The sequence below is a fragment of the Enhydra lutris genome, unplaced genomic scaffold (genome assembly GCF_002288905.1).
Source record: "Enhydra lutris kenyoni isolate GAN:26980312 unplaced genomic scaffold, ASM228890v2 scaffoldscaffold86, whole genome shotgun sequence".
Classification (NCBI taxonomy): Eukaryota; Metazoa; Chordata; class Mammalia; order Carnivora; family Mustelidae; genus Enhydra; species Enhydra lutris.
In genome coordinates this window covers 3658939-3682487 of record NW_019154170.1, presented here as the reverse complement: position 1 = coordinate 3682487, position 23549 = coordinate 3658939, and the positions used below count along the sequence as shown (strand labels likewise).

Genomic DNA, 23549 nt, shown 5'->3' with positions numbered 1-23549 from the left:
CAAGCACCCCTTGGCCGCTGTCGTCTCCCGGAAAAGTGCACGTGCCGGCAGTCAGCATACGTCATGGCGGCCAGACGCCTCTTTGGGGCTACGTGGACCTGGGCCGGCTGGCGGACCCGGGAGCTCCCGGTCCCTGCCGAGCCTGGAAGATTCCTTATACGGGGCTATGCCAAGAGACCGGGTGAGCTGGGTTGAGAGGGACCCAGAGGAGAGAAGTTTGGGACACTGGGGAAATAGTGCGCAGGCGCTGGATTGGGAGGGGCTTTCTAGAATCATTGCGCAAGCGCAAAGAGGCAGGCGCTGAGCGCTGTGCGCAGGCGCAGTGTGCGATCCCTGGGAGGGGGATTGCACTCAACTGCGCAGGTGCGGGGTGTTTTTCTTGCTGAGGGGTGGGGTTGTCATGATCTTGGGTCCCAGTCCTGTTTGTGGCCTTAACGGCACTGTGTGATCTTGAGCAAATCGCCACCGGAAGTTTGAGGACGACTGGGGCCCATCCGAGCATTAGGCGCTTGAAACAAAGGCAAAACCTCCCGGGTATGGCCTGGCCTGCTCTGTGTTGGGAGGAGGGAGCTGACGAGGGGTTGGGCCTTCAGGACGCGTGCCACCCCTTCTCTGTGAGATGAACAGAGCTGGAGAGCAGTGATCGGTCCCTCCAAGCGTCAGTGTTCGATGCAGGCCATGTCCCACTTAAAATGGTCTTGGGTGCAGCAGACGGTCTAGTCGGGGTGGGGGGCACCAGCGGTAAGAGGGGCAGAAGGGAAGGCAGGCCTCCCGCGGCCGCAGGTGACAGAAATGACTCTCCCACCCCGCAGTCATGAAGGGGGGCAAAGGCGGCAAAGGTGGTGTGGCCAGTGAGGCCCTGAAGGACCCAGACGTGTGCACAGACCCTGTCCGACTCACCACCCATGCCATGGGTGTCAACATCTACAAGGAGGGCCAGGACGTGGTCCTGAAGCCAGATGCAGAGTACCCTGAGTGGTGAGTGAGCCAGGCTGGAGAGCCCAGAGAGCGCGTGAGGGGGTGAAGAGGGTCTGGCTGATCAAATCTGAGGTTTCTGTGGGTCCTCCCTGGAGGAGGGAGGCAGGACTCAAGACCCCAGTGGGTGGAAGGAGCTTTAAAGGTGGAGGGAATAGTCAGTGCAAAGGCCCTGGGGCAGGACTGCACCTGGTTTGTTAGAACAGCAGGAAGTGAAGGCGTCGCATAGAGGGAGATGAGGCGGGGAGGTGATGGATCTCGGCCCTCACAGGGCTACGGGGGATGCAGGGAAGACTTTGCTCTTGGTCCCAGGACCAGTAGCAGGACATAGAAGCCATTGACTGTGCTGATCCTTAAAGCTTAGGGACAGTTCAGAAATGTTGAGTGAGTGGGTGGGGTCTGTACTGCAGAAGTACAGACAGTGACCAGGAGGCAGAAGACTCTGGGCGTCCCCACCTCAGATACCAGCGCTACTGGGATGGGGCAGCTTTTTCCCCAGCCAGGATCCCAGCTCGGGGTGGGGAGGTCATGCCCAGGGAGGTCACCACCGCCACCATGTGGCTGGGCTGCGGGGCCCAGGCTGCTGCCACCTCTGCCCACGGCGCCCCGGGTGGGGGGCCCTCTGGGGGCGTGCCTTGCCTGATAACTGCCCACGCCACGGCAGGCTGTTCCAGATGAGCGTGGGCCCCCCCAAGAAGCTGGAGGAGCTGGACCCCGAGACTCGGGAGTACTGGCGGCTGCTGCGGAAACACAACATCTGGCGTCACAACCGCCTGAGCAAGAACCGGAAGTTCTAGCGGGCCAGCAGCCGGCCGCCCGGAGTGCTGGGACCTTGCCAGGCCCCGGGGGAGGACCCCGCGGCACGCCTCGGCTTCTCCACCTGGCCTCCACGGGAGACTTTATCTTCCTGGAGAAAACGGGGTTTTCTGAGGACAGAGGAGACCCCTGAGCTGGTGCGCATTTGGTCCCCACGGCAAGGCTGGATCAGGGCCCTGGGGGCGTCCCTGGCAGGCCCTGGATGCTGCTGGTGCTGTCTCGGGCGGGTGGGCAGGGTGGCAGGCCCAGGGGCTGGGGGGTGAGGGGGTGCCTCAGGCCCGCGGCTCCAGGGGGAGGCTTTTCTAGACACCTCTCAGTTGTAGGGGACTCAACGCTGTTCCCAACTCTGCGACCATGGGAGAGAGACTGAAGCGTCTGGGGCGGGCTCTCCCTTCGGGTGTGCTGGGCTCGGGGGTTCCGGTATCCAGATGGCCTGCTCCCTCTGGCTCTGGGTCCTTGTCGCCCCAGTGGGTAGTTCCTGGACGGGGGTAGCTCCAGGACTCCTGGCGGACACCCCCTACCTGGTTTAGCAAGCCCAGCCAGAGGGATGGGACTTCCTTCTCCTTCCTACTAAGGTCACGCGTTCTCTGCATTGGCCATTTGAGCCCCGGGACCTAGGTCTACCCACCGTCCTCCTGTCACCCCACTCGTGCCCGGGGCTCAACCTCTCCTGCGCCCACCCCACCAGGAAATGCATCGGGAGTCTTGCATTGGGCCCGTGAACCTGGCCCACAGCCTCAGTGAGAACCAGCTCCGAGCGGTCCCACTTCTGTCCTGCCTGGCTAGGGGCAGGGGCTCCAGGGCCAGGCCGGAGAGGGTGTGTGATTGCAGGGGTGGAGTGGCGGATTCGGGTACCACCGGGGGGGCTGAACCAGGGCCCTCCAGGCCCCTCTGTGCTGTCTTGTCTAGCGGGGTGGGCAGGGCTGGGGGCTAGTTCTGCCTCCTCCCAGGAAACCCAGAGCCCTCATCCGCTTAGGAGGACCGCGCCAAGCAGATTACCTGCCCGCCCTGGTGGCCCGTCTAGAGCAGGTCCCAACCCTCCCGCCCGGGGAGCTCCACGACTCTCAGGGTAGAAACAGTTGTAATGGTCACAAAGCCGGACCAGACCTGCCTCCTGTCACCTCCCTGCCCGCGCCTTGCTCATTGATCAGCCCCAGGGACCTCCTCCTGGTGGTTCCTCCCACGCAGTGGGCCCAGTCCTGCCCCAGGGCGTTTGGACGTGCCGTTCCCTCTGCCTGGGTGGCTCTTCCCCCAGGTGTCCCCATGGCTCGCTCTTTTACCTCCTCCAGTTCCCTGATGTCACCTCCAAGAGGCCCACAACTGCCCTGTTAAACGTCAGTCCTGCCACACATTCGATTGCCTCTTGTCTTGCCTTCCCTCAGCACTTAAAGCCAGCGGGCGCTTGGCGTACGTGTGTTTATTCAGTTGTGTTGCTGGTCTCCAGCGGGGCTCCGTCAGGCCAGGGGTTTTTATCTGTTCGCCAGCGTGTCTGCACTGCATGGCGGGTGGATGGTTGGGTGGGTAGATGGATGGATGGTTGGTGGGTGGGTGGGTGGCGGCTGGTTGGGCAGGTGAGCGGCCCAGCTGCCACAAAGCAAAGAACGCGCGGCCATGGGACTTATGTATGAGATGCCAGCTGAGCTGAGCTGAGCAGACCAGCTTGAACCCCAGCGGGTATGTGCTGGCGTGAGGACCCAGCAGTGAGCCTGTGGTCCCTTCACAGACCAAGCTCAGACAGGGCGCTGGTCGCCTGCAGCTTCTGCCCTTGAGCCCCTCCCCTCCGTCGTGACCCCTGCTGCCGCGTCCCATGGGGAGGTCCCCTGTCGTGCTGACGCTAGGCAGCCCCAAGCCTGATCACATCCTGTTCCTTGCCCTCCATGGCCTCCTTGTCCTGGGGTCCATCTGAGTTCTGGGGAGGCTGGTCGACAAGCCTGGCCTCTCTGGGCCTCAGTTTCCTCACCCACAAAGCAGCTGTGTGAGGGGTGCAGCGACGGGCCCCGGTGGACGCACGGAGTAAAAGCAGGGGTTTCTCTGCGAGCAGGAGGCCCAAGGGCTGGGGCTCAGCTGTGAAGGACGAGCGCGGGCAGGGGACATGGGTGCAGGAGTGCAGCTTGCGATGGCCTCACTGTCCCAGAGCCTCACCGTGCACCCCACGCCAGTCTGGCAGATGGGGAGGCCGAGGCCCCGGGCCAGGCCATCTCGTTCCTGAGATGGTGCCAGTCTCCCTGCAGGGCCGGCTGGGGGTGGGGGCTCCAGCATGGGTGGCCACGGACAGGCAGAGAAGAGAGGGCTGGGTGGGCCCCACTCAGGCTGGGGGCCAAGCCCTGTCCAGAACCTGTGCGTGCTCCTTGGCCAGCAGCCGCAAGGATGCCTCCTCCAGGGGGAAGCCCTCCGTGAAGGCTGGACCAAAGGCATGGGGCCCAAAGGGTGACTGCAGCCCTGGGCCCGGGCCCAGGAGGCGCGGGAGGCCTGGCACAGCCGGGGGCCCGGGGCCCAGCCAGGGCTCAAGGGGCAGTGGCATGGCTGGGGGGCGGGCAAACGGCAGTCCTGGGGCCTCAGGGAGCCTTGGGGCTGCCACAGCCCCGGAGCCTGACTCCAGACGCTCCTGGCGGCGCCACTTAGCCCGGCGGTTCTGGAACCACACCTGGAGGTAGCGAGAGGGGTGCTCCCAGTTGATGACCCGAGAGGAGGAGCCAGCCCTCTCTTCCCCACCCCGCTGTGTCCTTCGGGGCTCCCAGCTCTGCAGGGTTCTGCCTGCTGTCTGGCTTGACTCCCACCTGCTGCAGTGCCGACATACCGTTACCTGTCTCGAAGGGTCCCCCAAGCCCCCCACCAAATCAGCCCCAAGTCTTCCGAAACTAAGCCCTCCTCGCCACTCCGCCGAGCCCCTCAGGCTCCGCAGCCTCCTTGGCCCTGGGCACCGGGTCCAAGCCGCTCGGCTTGGCAGTGGACGCCCTTCACAAGCTCTGTCTCAGCCGCGCTCTGCCTCCACGGCCACCGGCTCTGCACCAGCGGGAAGTGTCCCCAGTGCAACCTGTCCCACAGCTCAGCTTGCGCTCCTGGATGCCTAGAGATCACCCATTCTCCTTTCTTTCTATTTTATTTTAACGTAATCTCTACACCCAGTGTGGGGCTCGAACTCACAACCTTGAGGTCAGGAGTCACATGCTCCAGTAGCCAAGCCAGCCAGACATCCCAGTCTTTTCTCCTTTCTAACTGGAAAACTCCTACTCAAACGCTAAGGTCCCAGTCCCACTTCCCCTCCTCTGGGAAGTCTTCCCAGCTTCGAGATCTCAGGCCTACACACCAGGAGGGTCCCAGTGCTGCTCTGGCCCCCTCCCGGGGCCGTGGCCGCCCTCACCTGCACGCGCACCTCGGGCAGGTGCACCTTGGCCGCCAGCTCCTCGCGGCTGTAAACGTCTGGGTAGTGGGAGGCCTCGAAGGCCCTCTCCAGCTGGTGCAGCTGGTACGTGGTGAAGGTCGTGCGGTTCCTCCGGTGCTTCTTCTTGGGGGCCTCCTCGCCCGGGCCCGGCCCCCCACCCTCCGCCGCCGGCCCCTCGCCGGGGCTCAGGAACATGGCTTCTCCTCGCCCCACCTGGCCGGGCGGCAGCAGGACAAAAGGTGGTGAGACAGCAGCAGGGACTGCCAGCCAGGGAGGGCAGGGGAGCCCCCGGCATCCGCTGGGCCTGGGGTCAGATGCACCTTCCTTCCGCCTCCCCGCCCCCCTGGCCCTCGGGTTGCTCTCGCTGTCCGTCCGTCTCCTCTCTGTGTGTCTGTCCTTCCACCTCTAGTCCCACTTCCCCACTCGAGCCCTCCCTGACGGCCTCCATCGACCTACAGCTCAGCTTTGGTCGGTCTGTCTGTCCATCCCTCCGTGTGCCTGGGACCCCCAGGAAGGCAGGAGGCTGCCCCCACAGTCCTCCGTCCTGGGGTGGGGGCCTCACTGGACCTCCAGCTGCCACTGCGCCCACCTGCCCTGTACTCACCACCCCCAGCAGCCCGGCAATGGCCCCAGTATCCACGCAGCTCCGGCCCCAGCGGGCCCAGCACCCCGTCTGCTGCTGGCCTGGCCCTGCCCGATGGGGCGGGGAGCGGGCTGGGGTCCAGTGAGGGGAAGATTAGCGCGAGGTGATTAATTGAGGCGGCCCCTCCCGCCCGGGCACTGGCTGCTCTGAGCTGCAGAGGGCGGGCACGGGGGAGGAAGGCTGGTGTGTGTGTGGGGGGTGACCACGGGCCTGGGTCCACTTCCCCTCACAGGACACCAGCAAGGGTCTCCCCTTCTCGGGGCCTCAGTTTCCCTAGCTGTAGAAGGGTGACATCAGGACTTCCCTGATGGGGCTCTCCTGGGGCGAGGAGGGACGCCAAGTAGAGAGCATTGCACAGCAACTGGCACACAGCAGGTGCTCAGAGCCCTCCACTACTATTTTTATCAGCTGGGGCCACAGAAATTTCCTCCCAGACACACAGATGGTGACAGGGGTGGGGGAAGCCAAGGTCCTGACAGGGGAAGGCCATTCCAGTTGGCTCCCTGAGACGCCGAGCTGACCAGGGAGTAGGGGTCATTTTCGCTGGGTTTTGAGGAATGAATAGAAGTTCACTCTTCATTCATTCAGTGAATGCTACTGAGCACTTACTGTATCCTGGGTACTGTTCATAGCAGTGAACAGAACACATCTTGGAGCTGACATGCCAGTAGGGGAGACAGACAATCCGCAAAGAAGACAGAGCATGTCAGGTGCTCCCAAGGCCAGTGAGAAAACCCCAGCAGGGGAGGGAGGGGGAACAGAGGGGGGATTGCTCTTTTAGAGAAAGTCAGCAGAATGGGGGGTGGAGGTCAAGGCTGAGATGGGAGACACAGCTCTGCATGAAGGGGAGGTCACCAGGGAACCACGGAACGTTGTGGAGCAGGGCGGGAGGCATTCAGATGGACGCATCTATTGTGAGCAAGATGGGAGGCTGGGAGGTGGGCAAGGGCTCTGGGGACGGACATGGTGGGGAGAGGGGGGCACAGGAACAATCCTCCGGGAGAAAGTTGGGGAACAGGGAGGAACTGGTGATACCCAGACCCCCATTTTGGGGACAGGGGGATGACAAGATTGTCCCAGAGGCAGTGGCCCAAGAGCCAGAGCAGGTCCCAGGGGAAGGCCCTGAGGCTGGTTTGCCCACCCCAGCCCCCACCCACCCAAAGAGCCTGGTGCCCAAGAGGAGGGGAATCTGGGGTTGGGGGGTTAAGGTGAGGCCAACGAAAGTGTCTGATGGATTCAGAGACACGGAGGACGGGAGGGAGACTGTCTCTGCGGAGGGAGGCAGGAGGCCCAGGCCCGTGTACGGGCCAGGAAGCAAGTGCGAGGAAGACAGGGCCCCTGCCCGGATGTTGGCTCTGTAGGGAGAGGGGCGCAGGAAGGAGAGACAGACTTGTGGGCACCCCCGTGAACGGGGCACCAGGCCCCGGAGGAGTGGGTCCACCTGCGCGCACTAATGGCCTTGGATGAGGAACCAGCTGTGGCTCCTGCTGAGGGCCAGGAACAGGGGTCGGGCCTCAGTGCCCAGCAGTGGGGGAAGCCGGGCAGGGGGCCCCAGCCATCCTCAGCCCAGGCGGGAGGGGTGGCTGGTGCTTCCCAAGGCTCCCTGGGGCCCCGTGAGCCCAGCTGCCCTGTCTGGAGCCCTGAGGTGGGCTCCAGGCTCTGGAGCGGGGGGGCACGAGGCCTGCAGTAGAGGGCGGGTGCGGGGGGGGGGTCCCTAAGTCTGTAATTGCTTCATTACTAACGAGCTGCTCTGTTCTCAGGCTCCAATTAACTAATTGGCCCCGGGTGGGTTAAGAGGCTGCAGGAGGGATCTGGGCCTTAGGCGCTGGGGCTTTGGTGGCTTAGCGGACTGGGCTGAAGGTGCAGACGCTGTGTCAGCTTAGAGGACAGGATTAGGGGCGGGGTGGGGCGGGGCCATGCAACCCCTCCAGCTGGATTGGGTGGGGGTCAGGCCACGCTCAGCCCCACTGGCCTCCCTTCCTTGTTTCTCCCCCAGGAAGAATCCTGAAGCCCCTTCAGGTGCTGGTGGGGAAACTGAGGCCAGAGGATGGGCAGGGTTTCTGGGGGGCACCACAGGCATTCAGTGTGACCTTGTGAAAGTCCTGGAGCCTCAGCTGGAGGTGGGCCAGCCAAAGGGGGAGGGTGTGCCGTGGTCTGGCGATCCCTCCCCAGCCCTAGCTTGGGGGTTCCTGGGGTGAAGACCACCCCAGCCTGGCCAGAGACCCCTCCAGACATCCTAGAAGCTTGGCTGGATGGAAACACCAGTTGAGCTGGGGGGTGACGGTCAGTCACAGCAGTAACTGAGCCTGTGTGCGTGGAGCCCTGGGCTGGTGTGAGCCTTCAGATCCCCACTGCTACCCCGAAAAGATGCCTGCTCATGGAGGGGCTGCTGGAGCCCAGGCTGGGGGACCCCTTCCCCTGCTCACCAGATGCACTAACGTATAGCACTAACGTCCCCCTCATCCTGGAAATGCTCTCAGGTCGGATGGTTGGTCACCACAGGTCAGGGCCACAAAGCTCAGAACCTGGGGGTCCAAGCCCGAGTACCAAATTCTGTGTGGTGTGTGGACAAGAGGGGCAGGGCCACACTTGGCAGCCAGTCTCCCCCGGAGTCACTGGTCTAGAAGCACCACGAGGGCAGACCCTCCCCGGCTCCCTCTTGCCCACCCTGAGGGGCAAGGGCTGGGGCAGAGGCGGCAGAGGCATCACCCCAATACGGCGGTGGGGGTACCACAGTGGGAATCATGGTCCTAAGTAGGTCCGCGGGGGTGGCCGTGATACGGGCCTGGGGGGGGGGTCTCCGGCTCCATCCCTGGGGACCTGTGTCCCTGCGGTGGCTGCAGGATCCCAGCTGGGCAGGGCCCTCAGTGGGTAGACACCGGGCAGCCGGATGGCCGCGGGCTGAGCGATGGTGGCGGGGGGTCCCATGGGGTGCAGGACGCCAAGGGCCGCAGAGAGACTCAGACACCGGCCGTCCTTGGAAAGCAGTCTTTATGGAGGGCTGACCCCTCGCCTCCCCGGTCCGCGGTGCCCACGGGCTGCCTAGAGTCCCCTGCAGGCACCTGCCCCTGCTGCGAGCCAGACGGGCCGCTCACTGGTCCTGACCCTCTTCAGGCCTGGCCGTACCCCCACCCCGTGCCCTTCATTCTCCTCTGGGGCCTGAGGCCCCAATGGGCAGGGTCAGGGCTCCTGGCTTCGGGGCAAGGGACAACTGTCCGCGTCCTGGCCCCCGACCGGGGCCGAGGCGCCTACGCTGCGCAGTTCCCGGGCCAGCTTCTCTGCCAGTTTCCGGAAGGGCGGCCGGCGGGCAGGCTCAGCCTCCCAGCAGCTGCCCATGATGGCATGGATGGGGCCCGGGCAGCCCTCAGGGGGCTCCATGCGGTACCCCTTCTCCACGGCCTCAGACACCTCCTTCAGCGACTGTGGGCAGAGGGCACGACGGCGTGGCTAGGGTCAGGGCCACAGTCGTCAGACCCGCAGGGAGCCCAGAGCCTCCCCCCAGGCCCCACTCACCATCTTGGGGTATGGAGCCCGGCCGTATGAGAACACCTCCCACAGAAGCACCCCAAAACTCCACACATCCGACTTGCTGGAGAACTTCTATGGGGCCCAGGATCAGGGTGAGGAGGGGCCCCAGCTTCCTCCAGGAAGTCCTCCTGGGCTCACCTTCACTCTCTGGTCTCCTCCCAACAGACCACTCCCTCTGAACCTCCCCCAGCCAAGGGGGACTCAGACCCAGTGCAGGGAAGGGTCCTTGGTATTCTCGGGCCCAGGACAGAGCCTGTCTGTTTCAGAAATGGGGAAACCCGGGCCCAGAGAGGTTCACACAAGGGAGAGGCCAAACGCGCTAAAAGGGGACGACCGTGGGTCAAGTGCTCACTGGGGCGGTAGAGCCATTCCCTTAAGAGAGGTCCAGAGAAAATGAGAGCTGTGCCCAGGGTCACAGAGCAGGTGGGACCAGGGCTTTGAGGGTCCCAGGGGCGGTGGGGGGCTCACCCCGTGTTTGAGAGCCTCGGGCGCCGTCCACTTGACGGGCAGCCGGCTTGCGTCCAGCCCCTTCCGCTCGGCTTTGGCCAGGCCAAAGTCGCTGACCTTGGCCACCAGGTCCTCGGAAATGAGGATGTTGCGGGCGGCAAGGTCTCGGTGCACCAGCTTCTTGCTCTCCAGGTATTCCATGCCCTCGGCCACGTGCCTGGGGAGGGGGCGGAGCCCGAGGCGGGGGTGGCTCCGAGCCTCAGTGTCCCCTTGACCCTGGAGGCCCCCCACTCCACCCTGCCCCGGGAGCCCCACTCACAAGGAAAACTGGAGGAGCTGGGGGGTGCTCACGAGGGCCCGGCCCCGTGTGCGCAGAAAGTTCACCAGGTTGCCCTGCGGGGGAGGGAGATGGGCCTGGGGGGCTCGAGGCTGCTCGGCGGCGCCCCCCAGGCCCCGAGGGCACCTCAGGCCTCACCCCCACCTTGCTCACGTGCTCCATGACGATGTAGAGCCCCTGGTGCAGGATAACGCCCAGCAGACGCACCAGGTTCTTATGCTGCATCTTCCTGGGGGGGCCGGCAGGTGGGCGTGAGGGCTCGGCCGAGACCCCGCCCCCACGACGCCCCGCCCCCGCCCCGCCCCCAACTCACGTCATCACTGCCGTCTCGTCCAGGAAGGCCTGGGCGGTCACATCACACTTGATATTCTTCACGGCCACCTTCTGGCCCAGGTACTCACCCTGCAGGACCGCTGTGGGGAGAACGGGCGTAGGAATGCCCACCTACCCCGACCCCCACGCACCCCAACACCGCTGCGGGGCCCCAGGCCCCGAAACCCTTCATGCCTACAAGCTGATCCGAGACAAGCACGAAGCATTTGCCGCTCGGGGGCCAAATTTTCAGAGGGCACCCCGCTTCTGCCGGGCCCCCAAGTTCAGGGACGCCTGGGTGGCTCAGTCGGTTAAGGCCCCTAAGTTCTGGTGGTTTTTAGAGTTTTAAATATTTGGGGGAAAAAATCAAAAGAAGAATACTACTTTGCAACAAAGGAAAATTACAAGGCGCTCCCATGTCAGCGGCCGCAAATAAAGTTTTATTGGTACACGGCCCTGCCCATTCATTTACCTGTGTCTGCGGCTGCTTTCCTGCCACAAAGGCGGAGCTGAACACGGACTCAGACTGTCTGGCCCGAAACACCTGGAATAGGTGCACTCGGGCCCTTTACAGAGAAGGGAAGCTGACCCCTGACCTCAGTAAGCCCCAGAGCCTTCCAGGGGAACAGCTCCCAGGAGGGGCGTTCCAAGCACAGAGCCTGGAGGTGTGAAGGCATCACGCACCACCGCCAAGCGCCTCCCGGAGCTGACATCAGCCCCTCACAGAGCAGACGCTAACCTGGGGATGAATTACTTCACCCCCCAGTGATTCCTAAACCTGAACACGCCCCCCTCCCCCCTTCAGCCTCTGACCCAGGCCTCCACTCACCTCCAAACTCACCCTCTCCAATCTGTGCGCCCAGCGTCAAATGCTGCAGGTTCAGTAACCAGCCAGCTGTGGGGTGGGGACGGGGTCACAGGGGAATGGGCCCCACCTGGCGAGAAGCCGGGTGGTGTCCCCCGCTGCGTCCCAGCCGGGGCACACATACAGCTGCTCCCAGCAACGGCCTGAGACCCCCCACTCCCAGCCCTGTTATCAAGTGCTGGAAAGCAGCAGAGCCTGTCTACCCCAGGATGACCTGAGGAAAGGGGTTATGGGGGGGTGGACCCCAGGCTTGCTCTCCAGGAATGCCCCATCAGGTCCAGGGGGTGATGTTGACAAACCCTTTAGGGCTGCCCTTCTCACTTCTACCTGAACACTGTGTCCCTCCAAATATCCAGAGGCTCTTCCCTTTAAAGTCCTGTACCTCTGGCCACCCAGGATACACACCAAAAAATACAAGAGACACGGAGACCAGTAAAGCTTCTGGAATCTTCTGGCATCGTTTCCAGAATCTTCTAGAATCTTCCAGTGCTCTAAAGGGCCATCTGGGGTCCAGCCTCCCTGATTCCCTGTCTCAAACATGCCTGTGTTCTCCCGTCCTCTCTCCTCTAGTAGGTTCTTTAGTCCCCTTCCCCTTCCTCCCCAAAGCCTCCCCTCCAAATCACAAGCCCTTAGTCATGATCAAGGACAGGGACACCAGCCTCCCCTCGGGGCCATCCCCGAATCATCCAGATTTCCCTGGGAGAGACAGACACCATCATCAGGTTCGGGAGGAGTGGCCGTGGGAGGGGGCATTCGCTCAGGGCCTTGAGCATCGAAGATCTCGTTATTGGCGGGTAGGGGAGCACTTCAGGTGGAGGGAACAGAAAGCACGATAGCAGAGAGGCCAGAGAGGAAAACCAGGAGGCAAGCAAAAGAGGAAGGGTTTGTAGGTGAATGGAGAGAGATCGCTCAGCCACAAGGGAAGGTTCTGGAAGGCAGGAGAGCGACGTGGGTGGATTTTCATGGTAGAAAGTCACTTCTGGAGGCCCAGAGGCAGGGGTCCCATGGAAGAGGTGGCCTGGTGGGACGGTCTGAGGCCAGACTGGGGCTGGGGTTCAGGCCTTTGCCCCAGGCGACAGGGCAGATGATGGGGACACGGAAGCAGCAGCAGGGGTGGGAATTCACTCCTTGTGGGCTTGTGGGCGTCTGTGGGTGCCCCTGCCTGACCTGAGGGCTGCCCCAGGTCTTTCGCTCACAGTGCCGGCACAGCCACATGCTCATGCAACTGTGGTCTTGGCCGCGGGCCCCCTGGGGAGGGGGAGGTCCCTACCTTTGGCCAGCTCCTCCTCTGCTGACTTGGTGCCCTGCTTCCTCTTGGGTTTCACTAGCTTCGTGCAGATGGCCCCCTTGTCCTTGCTGTAGTGCTGCGGGGTGGGGTTGGGGCAGAGGCAGCGGTGAGCCTGGCCCCCTCCACGGGGAGGGGGGGATGGGGAGGGGGTTGGCAGGGAACCCCTGCCTTCTGTGCCCTCCCCAGCGGGGACTCTCTGAGTGGGGCGGGCAGGAGCCAGGGAGAACGGCTTCGCTTCCCACCCAGGGAGTTGGACTGGTTTCCATGGGAACGGAAAGGATCCAAGCTAGGAAACAGGAGGATCCTGGGGAAGGTGGGGCGGTGGTCTGTGGATTAGTGTCGACAGGGAGGTTCCTAGGGGTGCCCAGAGGAAACACCCCAGTCCCTCCCAAGAGGTGGACCCGGAGACCCAGACCAGCTGCAGGGCTGGTGGTCTGCAGGGAACAGCCGCTCCTTCCCGCACTGGGACTGAGCAGGAAGCTTTGGGTGTCCCGGGCCCAGCAGTTGCCGGAATCGGGCGGAGGGGGGTGCGGGGTGCGGGGTGCGAGGTCCAGGTGCGGTCCCTCCGCCTCCAGCGTGCAGACCCTGCGGCTCGGGGGCCGGGCGAGGGGGCGGGGTCCCGGGGTTGGAAGGGGGCGGGGCCTGCGGCGGCCACACCTCCACCATGTCCATGAGGTTGCAGAAGCACACGGCCTCGTCGATGGTCAGGTGACCGTCGCGGTGCAGCACGCGGTAGTGGATGACGTCGCGGCCGAAGCTGACGCACAGCACGTAGTCGCCGGGGTGCCGCGCCGACTCGCGCACCAGGAACAGCCCGTCTTCGGGCGGCTGCAGCTGCTGCACGGCCTCGTGGCCCGAGATCTTCCCGTGGAACCACCTGCGGCCGCGCGGGAGGGCACGCTAGGGCCAGGCGGCCCCGGCCCCCCTGCCGCCCATCCCGGGCGGTCCCCAGACCCACCCCAGGCCGTCCCCATACTCACGGCATGAGGCTGAGCTTGGGGTCGGCCGACAGGGCCTCTCGCTCCCGCAGCGCCCCGGCCGCCAGCAGGCCCTCCTGCCCGCTGGCGTGGTGCTTGGCGCGGTACCAGCTCTTGCTCTGCAGGGAGGGAGCCAGGAGTCGGGGCCGGAGGCATGGGGGGGCCGGGTCCCGGCAGAGACACACCTCACCGCCCGCGCCCAGGCCCTCCAGCCACCACTCACCTCGCAGGCCTCCAGGATCGTGACCACGTCACCCTTGTGGAAGGCCAGCTCTCCCGGCTTGGGGCGCGTGTGCTCACACTTGGTGATGCATTGGGTGCCTGGGGCCCAGCGCCTCTGAGAGGTGGGGGAAGAGGTGGGGGAGGGGCAAAGGGGCATGAAGGAGAGGCCCAGGGAGAGAAAGAAGTAGAAACTGGGCAAAAGATAGCAGGGCAGAGACGGAATCCAGAGGGAGCAGCCAGGACAGAAATCTCACTCAAAAACTCCGGGGCCCAAACCAGAAGGTCAGGAAGAAAAGGTGACAGAAATGTAGCATCAGGTGACAGTGAAAAAGTGTGCAGCACTGGCTGAAGGGGTCTGAGTCCCAGAGGACAGCCCCCCCGACATGGGGCTGAGGTCCCGCGGGTGTGGGCCAGGTGGAGGATGGTCCAGGACCCCAGCGCCTGGGTTGGGTGTACTCACCGTTGGCATCCTGGCTGAGATGAACGCGGGATGCCAGGCACGGAGGAAGCGGGGGCTCACCTGGGGGCAGGCAGAGAGCAGCTGGAGAGCCCCGATCTGAGGCAGACTGGGGCCCAAGGCCATTACTAACTAATCACTTCCTGCCCAGGCCAGGGGGAGGCAAGGGCGGGAGGGCATCCCCATCGGGGGCTCCAGGTGGTGGCTCCCCAAAGCCTCTCTGGGGAGGTGGTCTTTACCCACAGGAGTTCCTTATCAGTCACGGCCATGGAACATCAGCAAGGAAACCATAGAGTCCGGCCCCGCCATTGTCCCGAAAGGGCAACGGGGCCACAAGGTGGGCCCAGAGTGAGTGGCCATAGGGTGGGGAGGGGAGAAGTGCCTGCTGGCTCAGGCCCCAGTGGCCACACAGTGGGTGGGGACCGTGGTGCCACCTAATTGAGCTTGGCTCTTCCTCTTTCCTGATAAGTGGGCAGGGGCAGGGCGAGGAAACAGAAGGTGATTCAAGGTCATTCCCAAGTATCTCTGGACCTAGGGTGGGGCCGGGAGGGGGTGGGGGAGGGGGCATGCAGCCCTACTGGGCTCCTCTGGCCATCTGCAGAGCCTCTCTGATGCCCCCAGTCCCAACACTGACCTAGGACAGACAAGCGGCCTCTCACTGCTGCTGGGGAAGGGGCTTGTCTACCCCCTTCCTCCTCCTTGGACGCTACAGCAGGTGGCTGGGCAGTGGGGATGGTCGAGGGGGACAAGCCTCTGACCCTCCAGTATTACCCCCATAAACCCCCAGCCCCATGTGCACTCACACGCATACTGATCCATGTACACACGAGCACACACAGAAACACATGGGGCTTGGACACAGGTGGACACAGGTACCCACAGGTACGCGGGTATGCAAGCAAAAGCACGTTCACCTAGAGACAGGTGTGTACACTTCTACGCATGTACACACACCGGCAGACTCTCAGACATCCAGAAATGTGTGTACCTGTCCCACCCCCCACACCCAGCGCACACACAGACCCACACTTGAACACCTGGGCGCCAGCCGCGGGGCGCCAGACACTGGGCCACCCCGGCACGCAGAGCTACACGCAGGGCCGCGCACACGCATCTCGGCCACACGCGAACATCCCTCCACGTGGACGCGCGCATACACACACCCGGGAGCTCGCAGACGCGCACACTCGCGCCCAGAAAAACACCCCCACCCTGCGCCCGATCGCCTCTAACCACCCGCTACCCCAGCCGCGTACCCGCTGCGCACGCCGCCGGACGCGCACTCTCGCGCTCACACCGGCCTCTCCACCGAACGCCCGGGACGCCCCCGGAGCCCTCGGGGTTCCCCCCGACACCCCGCCACTGCCCCGCAGTCTCTCCCCTCACCCCCACCTCTCCTCCACCCCCCAGCCACCGCGCTCACCTGTTCAGGGGGCGCCCCTGGGCCGCGCCCCGCGCCCACACCCAGGAGGGCCCCCGCGCGCTGGCTGCGCACCCCGAGGCAGCCCTGGCTGCACAACTTGGAACAAGTTGCTCCGTTTCCTCATTTTGGGGTGGGGGGAGGAGGGCTGGGGGAGCGGGGGAGCGGGAGGCGCCGCGGCCCGGGAGGCCCCCGCAGGTCCTAGCGCCGGCCGCACTGCGGTTTGCTCCGCGAGCCGCCGCCGCCGCCGCCGGCCCCTCCCCGCCCCGCCCCGCCCCTGAGGCCCCCGGCGCCTCCCGCCCCACTGGGGCGGGGGCCGGGGGCAGTCGCCCGCTCCACGCTGCTCCCTGGCACCGTGCCGCGGGGCGCGTACCCCGCCCACCCGGGAAACGGTGGCCTTGGAGCGCGGAGCGGGTGCCACGCACAGGGCGGGGAATGGGGAGAGTGAGCTGACCGTCTGGGGCGATAAGCAAGCCACAGAGCCCGCACTATGCCTCGGACCCTTCGGACTTCGGTACGCCCTTCTCATCCACCTCCTCTGCCAAGACGGTTGTTGGTGCTGGCGTCTGGCGCAGAGCGATTGCTCAAGAATGTCACTGGTCATAGGTTTGTTAGGGTCACCGGCAACATTAGGGGGACCTGAGGAACCGGAGGCCTCCTGGTGGAGCCTGCCCGGGGTCAGCCCCGCTGGTGCCCGGGGTTCTAGGGCCGGCGGCGCGGTCTTCGACCTCAGACGACGGTTTGATGAGCATTTGCTGGGCGCCGGACGGGCCCCAGGGCACGCAGCCCAGCAGTCGCTCCGCTTCTGCCGGCCGAGTCCGTTGGACAAGGCCGGCTCTCGTCAGGAGGCGGGTGAAGGCCCAGGAAGCCCAGGGAGCCCGAGTCCCGTTCAATCTTCTGTCAGCCCAAAGGTCTAAGTGTCTGGCTCCAAGGCATCATGTGACTTCTCAGGACACAGGCCCAGTTACAGAATTGCAAAACATCCCTATTATGGAACATTCTAGAACAAAAACTAGGAAATTGTATGTGTTGAGGTTCTAGAATCCACAGCTGTTGAAACCCACCATCAACACCACTGTATGACTCAACCCAAAGGGCACGTCCCCTCCTCTCTCTCCTCTCCTCTCTCCTCTCCTCTCCCGTTATACTGGAGAGAATAAGCCCACAGGGAAAGTTCCAAAAGGGGACCCTCCCAACAGCTCCGATTATCCCCAGCGAGGGCAGTGGGCGGGAGGAGAGGGAGGGAGAAGACCTCTTTCCTTTGATGTGGTGGAATTCACCGTAAGGGCTGATGTCAACTGGGGGGATATCCCAGCATATTTCCACTAAGCAGGGCTCCCCCGGCTGGGCTGTGGGAGAGTCCCAGTATGGCCACACCTCCCAGCTATGGGCCCTGCTGTGGACCCAGGGCTGGGGGACACTGCAGCCAGCATTCAGTTGGGTCAGGGGCCACCATATATGGCAAACCATCATCACTTGCCTGAAATAGAAACATCAAAGTGGCCACAGGAAATCCAGTAACACGGGTAGCTTCAGACCAGAGGCTGCAGACAGAGGTCCCATGATGGAGGCCTGCCTGCTCTGCTCAGCAAGGACAGGAGCCTATGTGTAACCCCCTGGGAGGCCCTAGCACCCGGAGAGACTTTCTCCTTGATGCAGTCGGGGAGACAGGGAGAGGGTTGAAAGGGGCTGTTTTGCCCCCCTGTGAACTCATACTTAGTGTCTGAGTCATACCTAAGTTTTCCCCAGGACCCCAGGGATCCTTGTCCCACGCTCTGGAAGGCCCTACCCGAGAAGGAGGGATCAGAGGAATCACAGGTTTGCAGAATGGAAAGCGACAGACGTCAGCGGACAGCTCCAGGTTCCCAAATCTCCAAGGGTTAACCTGGAGTGTGGGGGGCCGCCCCCCCTCAGCATATGGGCACGGGGTCCTGAGCTGTTCCTGCCTCTGGGGAGATAGGTTTGTGTCCTTGGTGTCTTTGGGTCAGAGCTACAGAAGGGGTGAACTTCCCACTCCTGAAAGCATTCAAGAATTGGCCCCTTGTGGGGCGCCTGAGTGGCTCAGCAGGTTAAGCCTCTGCCTTCAGCTCGGGTCATGATCTCAGGGTTCTGGGATCGAGCCCCGCATTGGGCTCTCTGCTCGGCGGGGAGCCTGCTTCCTCCTCTCTCTCTGCCTACGTGTGATCTGTCTGTCAAATAAATAAATAAAATCTTAAAAAAATAATAACTTAAGCAATAGAATATCTATCATTCCTTGTAAACTCATTACATAAAAACCTAATCAATATCATCATTTTTTAAAAAAAAAGGCATTGGCCACTGGGAATCTCAAAGACTAAATGGGTATTGCAGATCCCAGAGGTGGCAACCCCCGTTTCTCCTCCTCCTCCCAGGAGTGGGGGGACTAGTCCCTTCCTTCTACCAGCCTGAAGCCAGCTGGTAGCCACACCATCAGACAGGACTCCAGGAGGACCCAGTCCCGGGCTCCTCAGCCTCCAGACTTCTACCCTGTTGACTTGACTCCAGAAATTCTCCGACGCCCCAGGCCACCCGCCTGGTGCAGGCTGGGAACCCAGAAGGCCCTCTCTGCTTCCCCAGCTGCCTCTGCTTTTTCTCCCTGTGACCACTCACCTTCCCCTGCGTGGCTAAGGGTGAAAATGTGACCACGGCCCTCCCCAGCACTAAATCTTTCCATAGCTCCCTGCAACCTGAAGCGCTGGGTCCGGCACCCCGAGCTCTTCCGGTTCGGCTCACAGCCGGCTTCCCCGGCCTCGTCTCCTTCTGCTCCCACAAAGCATGCAACGGTCTGGCAGCTCTCTGCTGCAGGAATTTGCGTGCTTTGGGGCTGGCTGTCCCTTCTGCCGGGAACGCCCTCCCACCTTGTCCAGCTGGCATCTCCAGCGCCCGTGCGCACCGCAAACGGCACCACTTTTATGGGGTCTTCTCGGGTGCCCCCACCTTTCTCAGCGCTTGCTTCCACGGCCCGCAAAGACGCCTCACTGGAGACACCAGCTCTCTTGTGTCTGTGTGAGGGCTGTGGACCGGGTCTGGGTGACTGAGCCCATCAGCCTGCCTAGGAAGGAGGCCAGGCCCAGTGATGTGGGAAACAAAGGCAGAAGAAAAATGATTACATTTCCTTACTACCTATAGCCCCTTGACAAGTCCTTGAAAGAGGCAGAGTGACATTCCTCTAGGGACTCAACGGCCTTGATGTTGACACTTGGCCAAGGGCAAAAGTCAATCCTAGCCCAACCCCCAGGACCCTATAAGCCTACTCTAACATACAAAAATTCCTTTGGAAACTTCTTTTATCTCTACCCCCCAAGACACAGGTCGGCAAGCACCCCCAAGACCCACCGATGTACATTTGAAGGGTTTCGGGACTCAGGATTTACGAAACGGTAAGAAACGACCCTTCCCATAATAGCTACACCCTCAGGATCCCGGAGCCTCGTTTCCAAAATCCCTGGGAGGCTTACACTATCCCTGACCCCTTCCCAACTTGAAAATATATAATGGGTCCCTCCTCATGGCCCCAAGGCGGCTCTTTCTGCCCTGGGGTCCTGTCCCAGGACTTTAATAAAACCACCTTTTTGCACCAATGACGTCTCAAGAACTCCTTCTTGGCCTTGGCTTCAAACCTAAACACCCCACCTCAACAAGAAAGCAGGGACGGAATCCTGCAGGAAGAACTAAAACCCTTGCACGCAGCCGTGCCTCGAGCTCACACTATGACTAGCGCCGGAAGCCACTCGTTGCTTTCTGGTTGCTTCCGAAGGGGTTTCTGCCACTCGTAAGCAAAAAGATTCCTCATACTGAAAATGGGTCCACACGTGGGAGGATGAAATGAACAGACTAGGACAGATGAGGAATTCGTGAGTCAGATTAGGGCACCCTGAACCCAGCTAGGAAGTGGGATCTTCTGGACGTCCCCTTCCAAGAGCCGACAAACCTGCTTTCCCTCCACGGGGTCTGCCGGTGCCATTTTCCATCCCGTGCAACAGAAGAACCCAGAGGTTCCCACCTCCTCTCCCTCCTGAATGCCGGTCCTCGTTTATCCAAATCTCACTGCTCTTCCCATCCTACCTTTCTCCTAGGTTGGCCATTCCGGTGTGTAGAACACCCCCTTCTCCTAACTCCGGGCAGTCTGGGGGGAGCCAATCCTCTCGTTTTAGGATTGGAGCGGCTGAGTTCCCGAGAGGCAAAGCAACTAGTCTGTGGTCACACAGCTGGCTGGGGCTGTTGATCAGGCGTGAGGACTCACTCAACGTAGGCAAAGAACAGAAGAAGTCGTGTAACAATGCACTTCACATATCAGACAGTAGGATTGGCTGCACAGGGACGGAAGACCCCAAGTGCTAGAGGCTTGAATTAGATAGAAATTAATCTCTGAGGGATGCACTCCTGGGCAGTGTCAGGAACCAAGGCTCCTGCCATCTTGCTGCTCTGCCTTCCTCAGCACAGGAACTTTCATCTCTTGAGCTAGGATGGCTGCTCAAGCTCCAGCCCTCCCATCTGCATTCCAGCCAATGGGAAGCAGGAAGCTGGGAGAAGAGTCCCTTTAAGGACTCTTCCTGGAAGACGCATGTGACACCTTTGCTTCATTTCATTGGGTGGAATTTAGCCACACGGCCAAATTTAGTAGCAGGGGAAGCTGGGAAATGTAGTCTGTAAAGCAGGGGTCAAGGAAGCGTCCTCAAAGCTCCCAGGCCAGTTCCCACCTCAGGGCCTTTGCATCAGTTGTGCCTTCTGCTTGGGATACTTCCCCAGACCTACCCAACATCCCAGCACCCTACAGAATATTTCAACCTGCTGACACTTCCTATCCCCTCCCCCTGTAGCTCTGGAGAGCTGCCATGGTGTAAATGACCACGTGTTTTATTTCTTTTTCTCGTTTACTGGCTGCGTCCTCGCTAGAACATCAGCTCTCCAAGGGTGGGGATTTGCGACAGTCATTCATTGCTGTGGCCTTCGTTCCTGGCACACAGGAGATTCTTGGAACATATTTTTTAAGCCAGTGAATATTGGGGAAGGGTGGGGTAATGAGCAGTGACTGACATGTGTGAAGGGAAATACCGTCATTGCACCCATTTCACAGATGTGAAAACTGAGGCTCAGAGGGTTCTGTGGCTCCCCCCAGCCCAGGACACAGGAAGTGGCAAGCTTCAGTTTTAACCTGGGTCTGTCAGGCTCCACAGCCCACACACTGCCCAGCGAGATGTTGGGTATATGACAGACCCCCCAAGGAGTTTTCTAGAAAGCGGATGAGGCAGGCCAGGGGCAGCCAGATGTGGGAACAGCTGAGCTGCTGGGCCCCCAGCGGATCTTCTGTTGGAGCACGTGGCCCGATCAGACTGCCCCAATTAGTACCCCTTTAAATTTAGCTTTCTCCTCCCTGCCAGGGACTTGGGGATTCGGTGGAGGAACATTCCGCTCTTTCGAGGAAAATCGCTGCATCGCTCATTCTGCAACTGGAGACATGGTCTGACGGGCCCTTCTCCACTCACCGGCTCCTCCAAGAGACCCTTACTGACCACCCATAACGACCCCCCGCCATCTGAGCCCACACCACTGCCTGTGACCCTGTCTTTCTCATTCCTGTGGATTGCCCTCCTGTCTTGCCTTGGCCCCCTTGACAAAACGTATGTTCCATGAGCAAGGGCAAGGACGGTCTCTAACTTGGTCAGTCATTTGTCTCTGGAGCCTGGCACATAGCAGACTCTCATGTAAATTGTTCGCAGCCGATCAATAAGCACTACGGAACACTTTTGTTTTCTAGGACTTGTTTTGTTATTTTCCTGAAGTTAGTAATTGCCTTTGTTTTGTGTGTCTATGTCACTCTCTTTCCCCCAGGCTTTCCAACAGAATGAACTTCTCCCCTCGGGACCAGCTGCAGCCGGGCTGTACTCCTGGCTCTTCTCTGTTTCAGCACTTGGGGATTCCTAGGGGGTAGCTCCTGTTTCTGGGGTCCAGATCTCCCTGTTTCTTGGTTTTTGCCCTCGTTTTGGGAATGTGCACCCTCTAGGCATTTCCAGGGAAGGTATTTTCCCTCCACTCTCCCATGTGATTGGTGCTCTGGCTGAGGACACTGTGCTGGTGGTGGCTTTGCCTTGTCTTGTGTCTTCCAGCTTCCAGTCTTGGCCAGTTGAACAACCCGAAGCTATCCTGTTTCCTCATTGTCTGCTTGTCACATTGTTTCTCTCTCTTTGGACACTTGTAGAATCTCCTTCACCACATCCTGCACTTTCAAAGTGTGGTTTTTGGGTGGGGTCTTTTTTTTTTTTTTTTCTGTTACCTTTTGTGCTGGGCAGTTAGTGGGCTTTGTCATGTCTTCCATTCCTAGCAAACTTTCTCAAGTGATGTCCCTGGTGATTTCTTCCACTTTGGTGTCTCTCCTCTGTCATATATTGGGCTTCCCACCTTTTTTCTTTTGTCTTCTTGTTCTCCTTTTTTTCCAAGCCTGCCAGCATTTCCATTTTGACTATCAGGTTTTTAACTTCCAAGGGCTTTTTCTAGTTCTTTGAATGTTCTTTTTCCTTCCTTCTTTCTTTTTTTAAGGCATCTCCACACCCAGCGTGGGCTTTGAACTCACCTCCCCGAGATCAAGAGTCACATGGTCCTCCGACTGAGCCAGCTGGGCACCCCTGGAATGGTCTTTTTTTGAAAAACAAATGTAGAGCTGTTTCCCGTCCACTGTGTCTTCTACAAGCTCTCCAAGGATAACCTGCAGAAGGGTTTCTCTCCAACTGCTTCCTTCTGTTCTGTCTCCTTCCTCCAACAAGTTACTTTTTTTCTCCTCTTTTTGTGTTTTAGTCTATCACTAGCTAGAATTTATGAGGCACGTGCTGCAAAGGTGGTAGGGGGCCCCCCTGCCCCTAGGGTGGCTTCAGTCTGGGTTGAGTACGAGACACTGGTCTCGGGAGTCCCAAACACCAGCAACAACTGCTCTGAAAGCTAAAGGGGTCACTGTTCAATGTGCGACTTCCATCTTGATCTCCGGTTTCCACCTTTACACCTGTCCTCCCCCATACCTGCGTCCCGGAGGCAGAAGCTTTCTGGGCAGCAAGTGTGCAAAACGGCATTTTACTACCTGAGTCCTCCCCCAGCTCTGCAAGGCTGGTGCTGCTGGTTTTGATTAAGCTTTACAGAGGCTCGGGGAAGCGAAGTGAGCTGTTCTGACCCCTGCCCCCCAACCCACAGCTCACATGTTCGAGGACCACAAGGAGACTGGAGTCACCCTCCTGCAGGAAGTTACAGCTTCTGGTTCTCTGGGTCCTCCCAGGGAAGGCACCGAGTGCTTGCTGACTGGATATGGAACACGCTTCCACACTCTCGTGGGTAGATCTGCGGAAGCCACGTGAATGGCGGTCCATGGCGCGTGATAGATGTTCCGTAAACACGTGTTGCGTAATTGAGAAGATGGGAGAACGGCCGTGTGACGGGAAGACATCACAGAAGGAAACCAAACTGTTACACTTCGGTCCATGCGAAGGAACATATTTTGGAAATGAGAACGCACAGTCCCTGCTTGGGGGCGGAGAACAGGGCTCCTTCATTTAACGAGAGGGAGACTGGCAATGCTCTGGGGGAACGTAATATTGCCCACGGGAGTTTCAGATGCCTTCACGCACTCATGCCCTTTGATCGAGAAGTTCTATTTTGGGATATCTATGGGAGAGGCAGAATCCCAACCGTACAAGAACGTGTTTGTCGCACTGTCGTTTATAATCTGACAACAGTCTAAGTGTCCACCAGTAGGGGGTGGCTAAGATTCGGGTACTGTCCTTTTGTGGAATACTATGCATCTGTCAAAAATTACATCTCTTCCGGGACGCCCGGGTGGCTCCGTCGGTGAAGCGTCTGCCTTAGGCTCAGGTCAT

At 60.9% G+C, this 23549-nt stretch overlaps 3 protein-coding genes across 4 annotated transcripts; 1 reads left to right on the top strand and 2 right to left on the bottom strand.

Annotated features, from left to right (window-relative positions):
- Nucleotides 1-41: 41 nt before the first annotated feature.
- Nucleotides 42-3333, top strand: LOC111161878 (mitochondrial ribosomal protein L54). Its single transcript, XM_022525926.1, has 3 exons — nucleotides 42-181; nucleotides 813-978; nucleotides 1640-3333. The coding sequence occupies exons 1-3, from the start codon at nucleotides 64-66 to the stop codon at nucleotides 1770-1772; spliced, it is 417 nt and encodes a 138-aa protein (XP_022381634.1). The 5' UTR covers nucleotides 42-63; the 3' UTR covers nucleotides 1773-3333.
- Nucleotides 3334-3345: 12 nt separating this feature from the next.
- LOC111161879 (retina and anterior neural fold homeobox 2) lies at nucleotides 3346-5572 on the bottom strand. The gene is made up of 2 exons (XM_022525927.1): nucleotides 5153-5572; nucleotides 3346-4435 (listed from the first exon to the last, which is right to left on the bottom strand). The coding sequence occupies exons 1-2, from the start codon at nucleotides 5366-5368 to the stop codon at nucleotides 4097-4099; spliced, it is 555 nt and encodes a 184-aa protein (XP_022381635.1). The 5' UTR covers nucleotides 5369-5572; the 3' UTR covers nucleotides 3346-4096.
- Nucleotides 5573-8684: 3112 nt separating this feature from the next.
- On the bottom strand, nucleotides 8685-14312 carry LOC111161736 (megakaryocyte-associated tyrosine kinase). 2 transcript variants are annotated; one of them, XM_022525632.1, is made up of 12 exons: nucleotides 14253-14312; nucleotides 13794-13907; nucleotides 13574-13689; nucleotides 13251-13470; nucleotides 12576-12669; nucleotides 11270-11335; nucleotides 10442-10541; nucleotides 10273-10357; nucleotides 10111-10184; nucleotides 9813-10008; nucleotides 9330-9416; nucleotides 8685-9236 (listed from the first exon to the last, which is right to left on the bottom strand). In XM_022525632.1, the coding sequence occupies exons 1-12, from the start codon at nucleotides 14259-14261 to the stop codon at nucleotides 8997-8999; spliced, it is 1401 nt and encodes a 466-aa protein (XP_022381340.1). In that variant the 5' UTR covers nucleotides 14262-14312; the 3' UTR covers nucleotides 8685-8996. The 2 variants fall into 2 exon arrangements, with proteins under 2 accessions (XP_022381340.1, XP_022381339.1); XM_022525631.1 differs by having other exon boundaries at nucleotides 11282-11335; nucleotides 14253-14309.
- Nucleotides 14313-23549: the final 9237 nt, after the last annotated feature.

Excerpts from the sequence above, each read along its gene's own strand:
- LOC111161878 (XM_022525926.1), top strand. The coding sequence starts at position 64 with ATGGCGGCCAGACGCCTCTTTGGGGCTACGTGGACCTGGGCCGGCTGG. Across the intron at positions 182-812 it reads GGGCTATGCCAAGAGACCGG|TCATGAAGGGGGGCAAAGGC; the intron begins GTGAGCTGGGTT and ends CCCACCCCGCAG. Across the intron at positions 979-1,639 it reads GATGCAGAGTACCCTGAGTG|GCTGTTCCAGATGAGCGTGG; the intron begins GTGAGTGAGCCA and ends ACGCCACGGCAG.
- LOC111161879 (XM_022525927.1), bottom strand. The coding sequence starts at position 5,368 with ATGTTCCTGAGCCCCGGCGAGGGGCCGGCGGCGGAGGGTGGGGGGCCG. Across the intron at positions 4,436-5,152 it reads TGCCCGAGGTGCGCGTGCAG|GTGTGGTTCCAGAACCGCCG; the intron begins GTGAGGGCGGCC and ends CGCTACCTCCAG.
- LOC111161736 (XM_022525632.1), bottom strand. Across the intron at positions 11,336-12,575 it reads AGAGGAGGAGCTGGCCAAAG|CTGGCTGGTTACTGAACCTG; the intron begins GTAGGGACCTCC and ends CCCACCCCACAG. Across the intron at positions 10,358-10,441 it reads GACGAGACGGCAGTGATGAC|GAAGATGCAGCATAAGAACC; the intron begins GTGAGTTGGGGG and ends CGGCCCCCCCAG.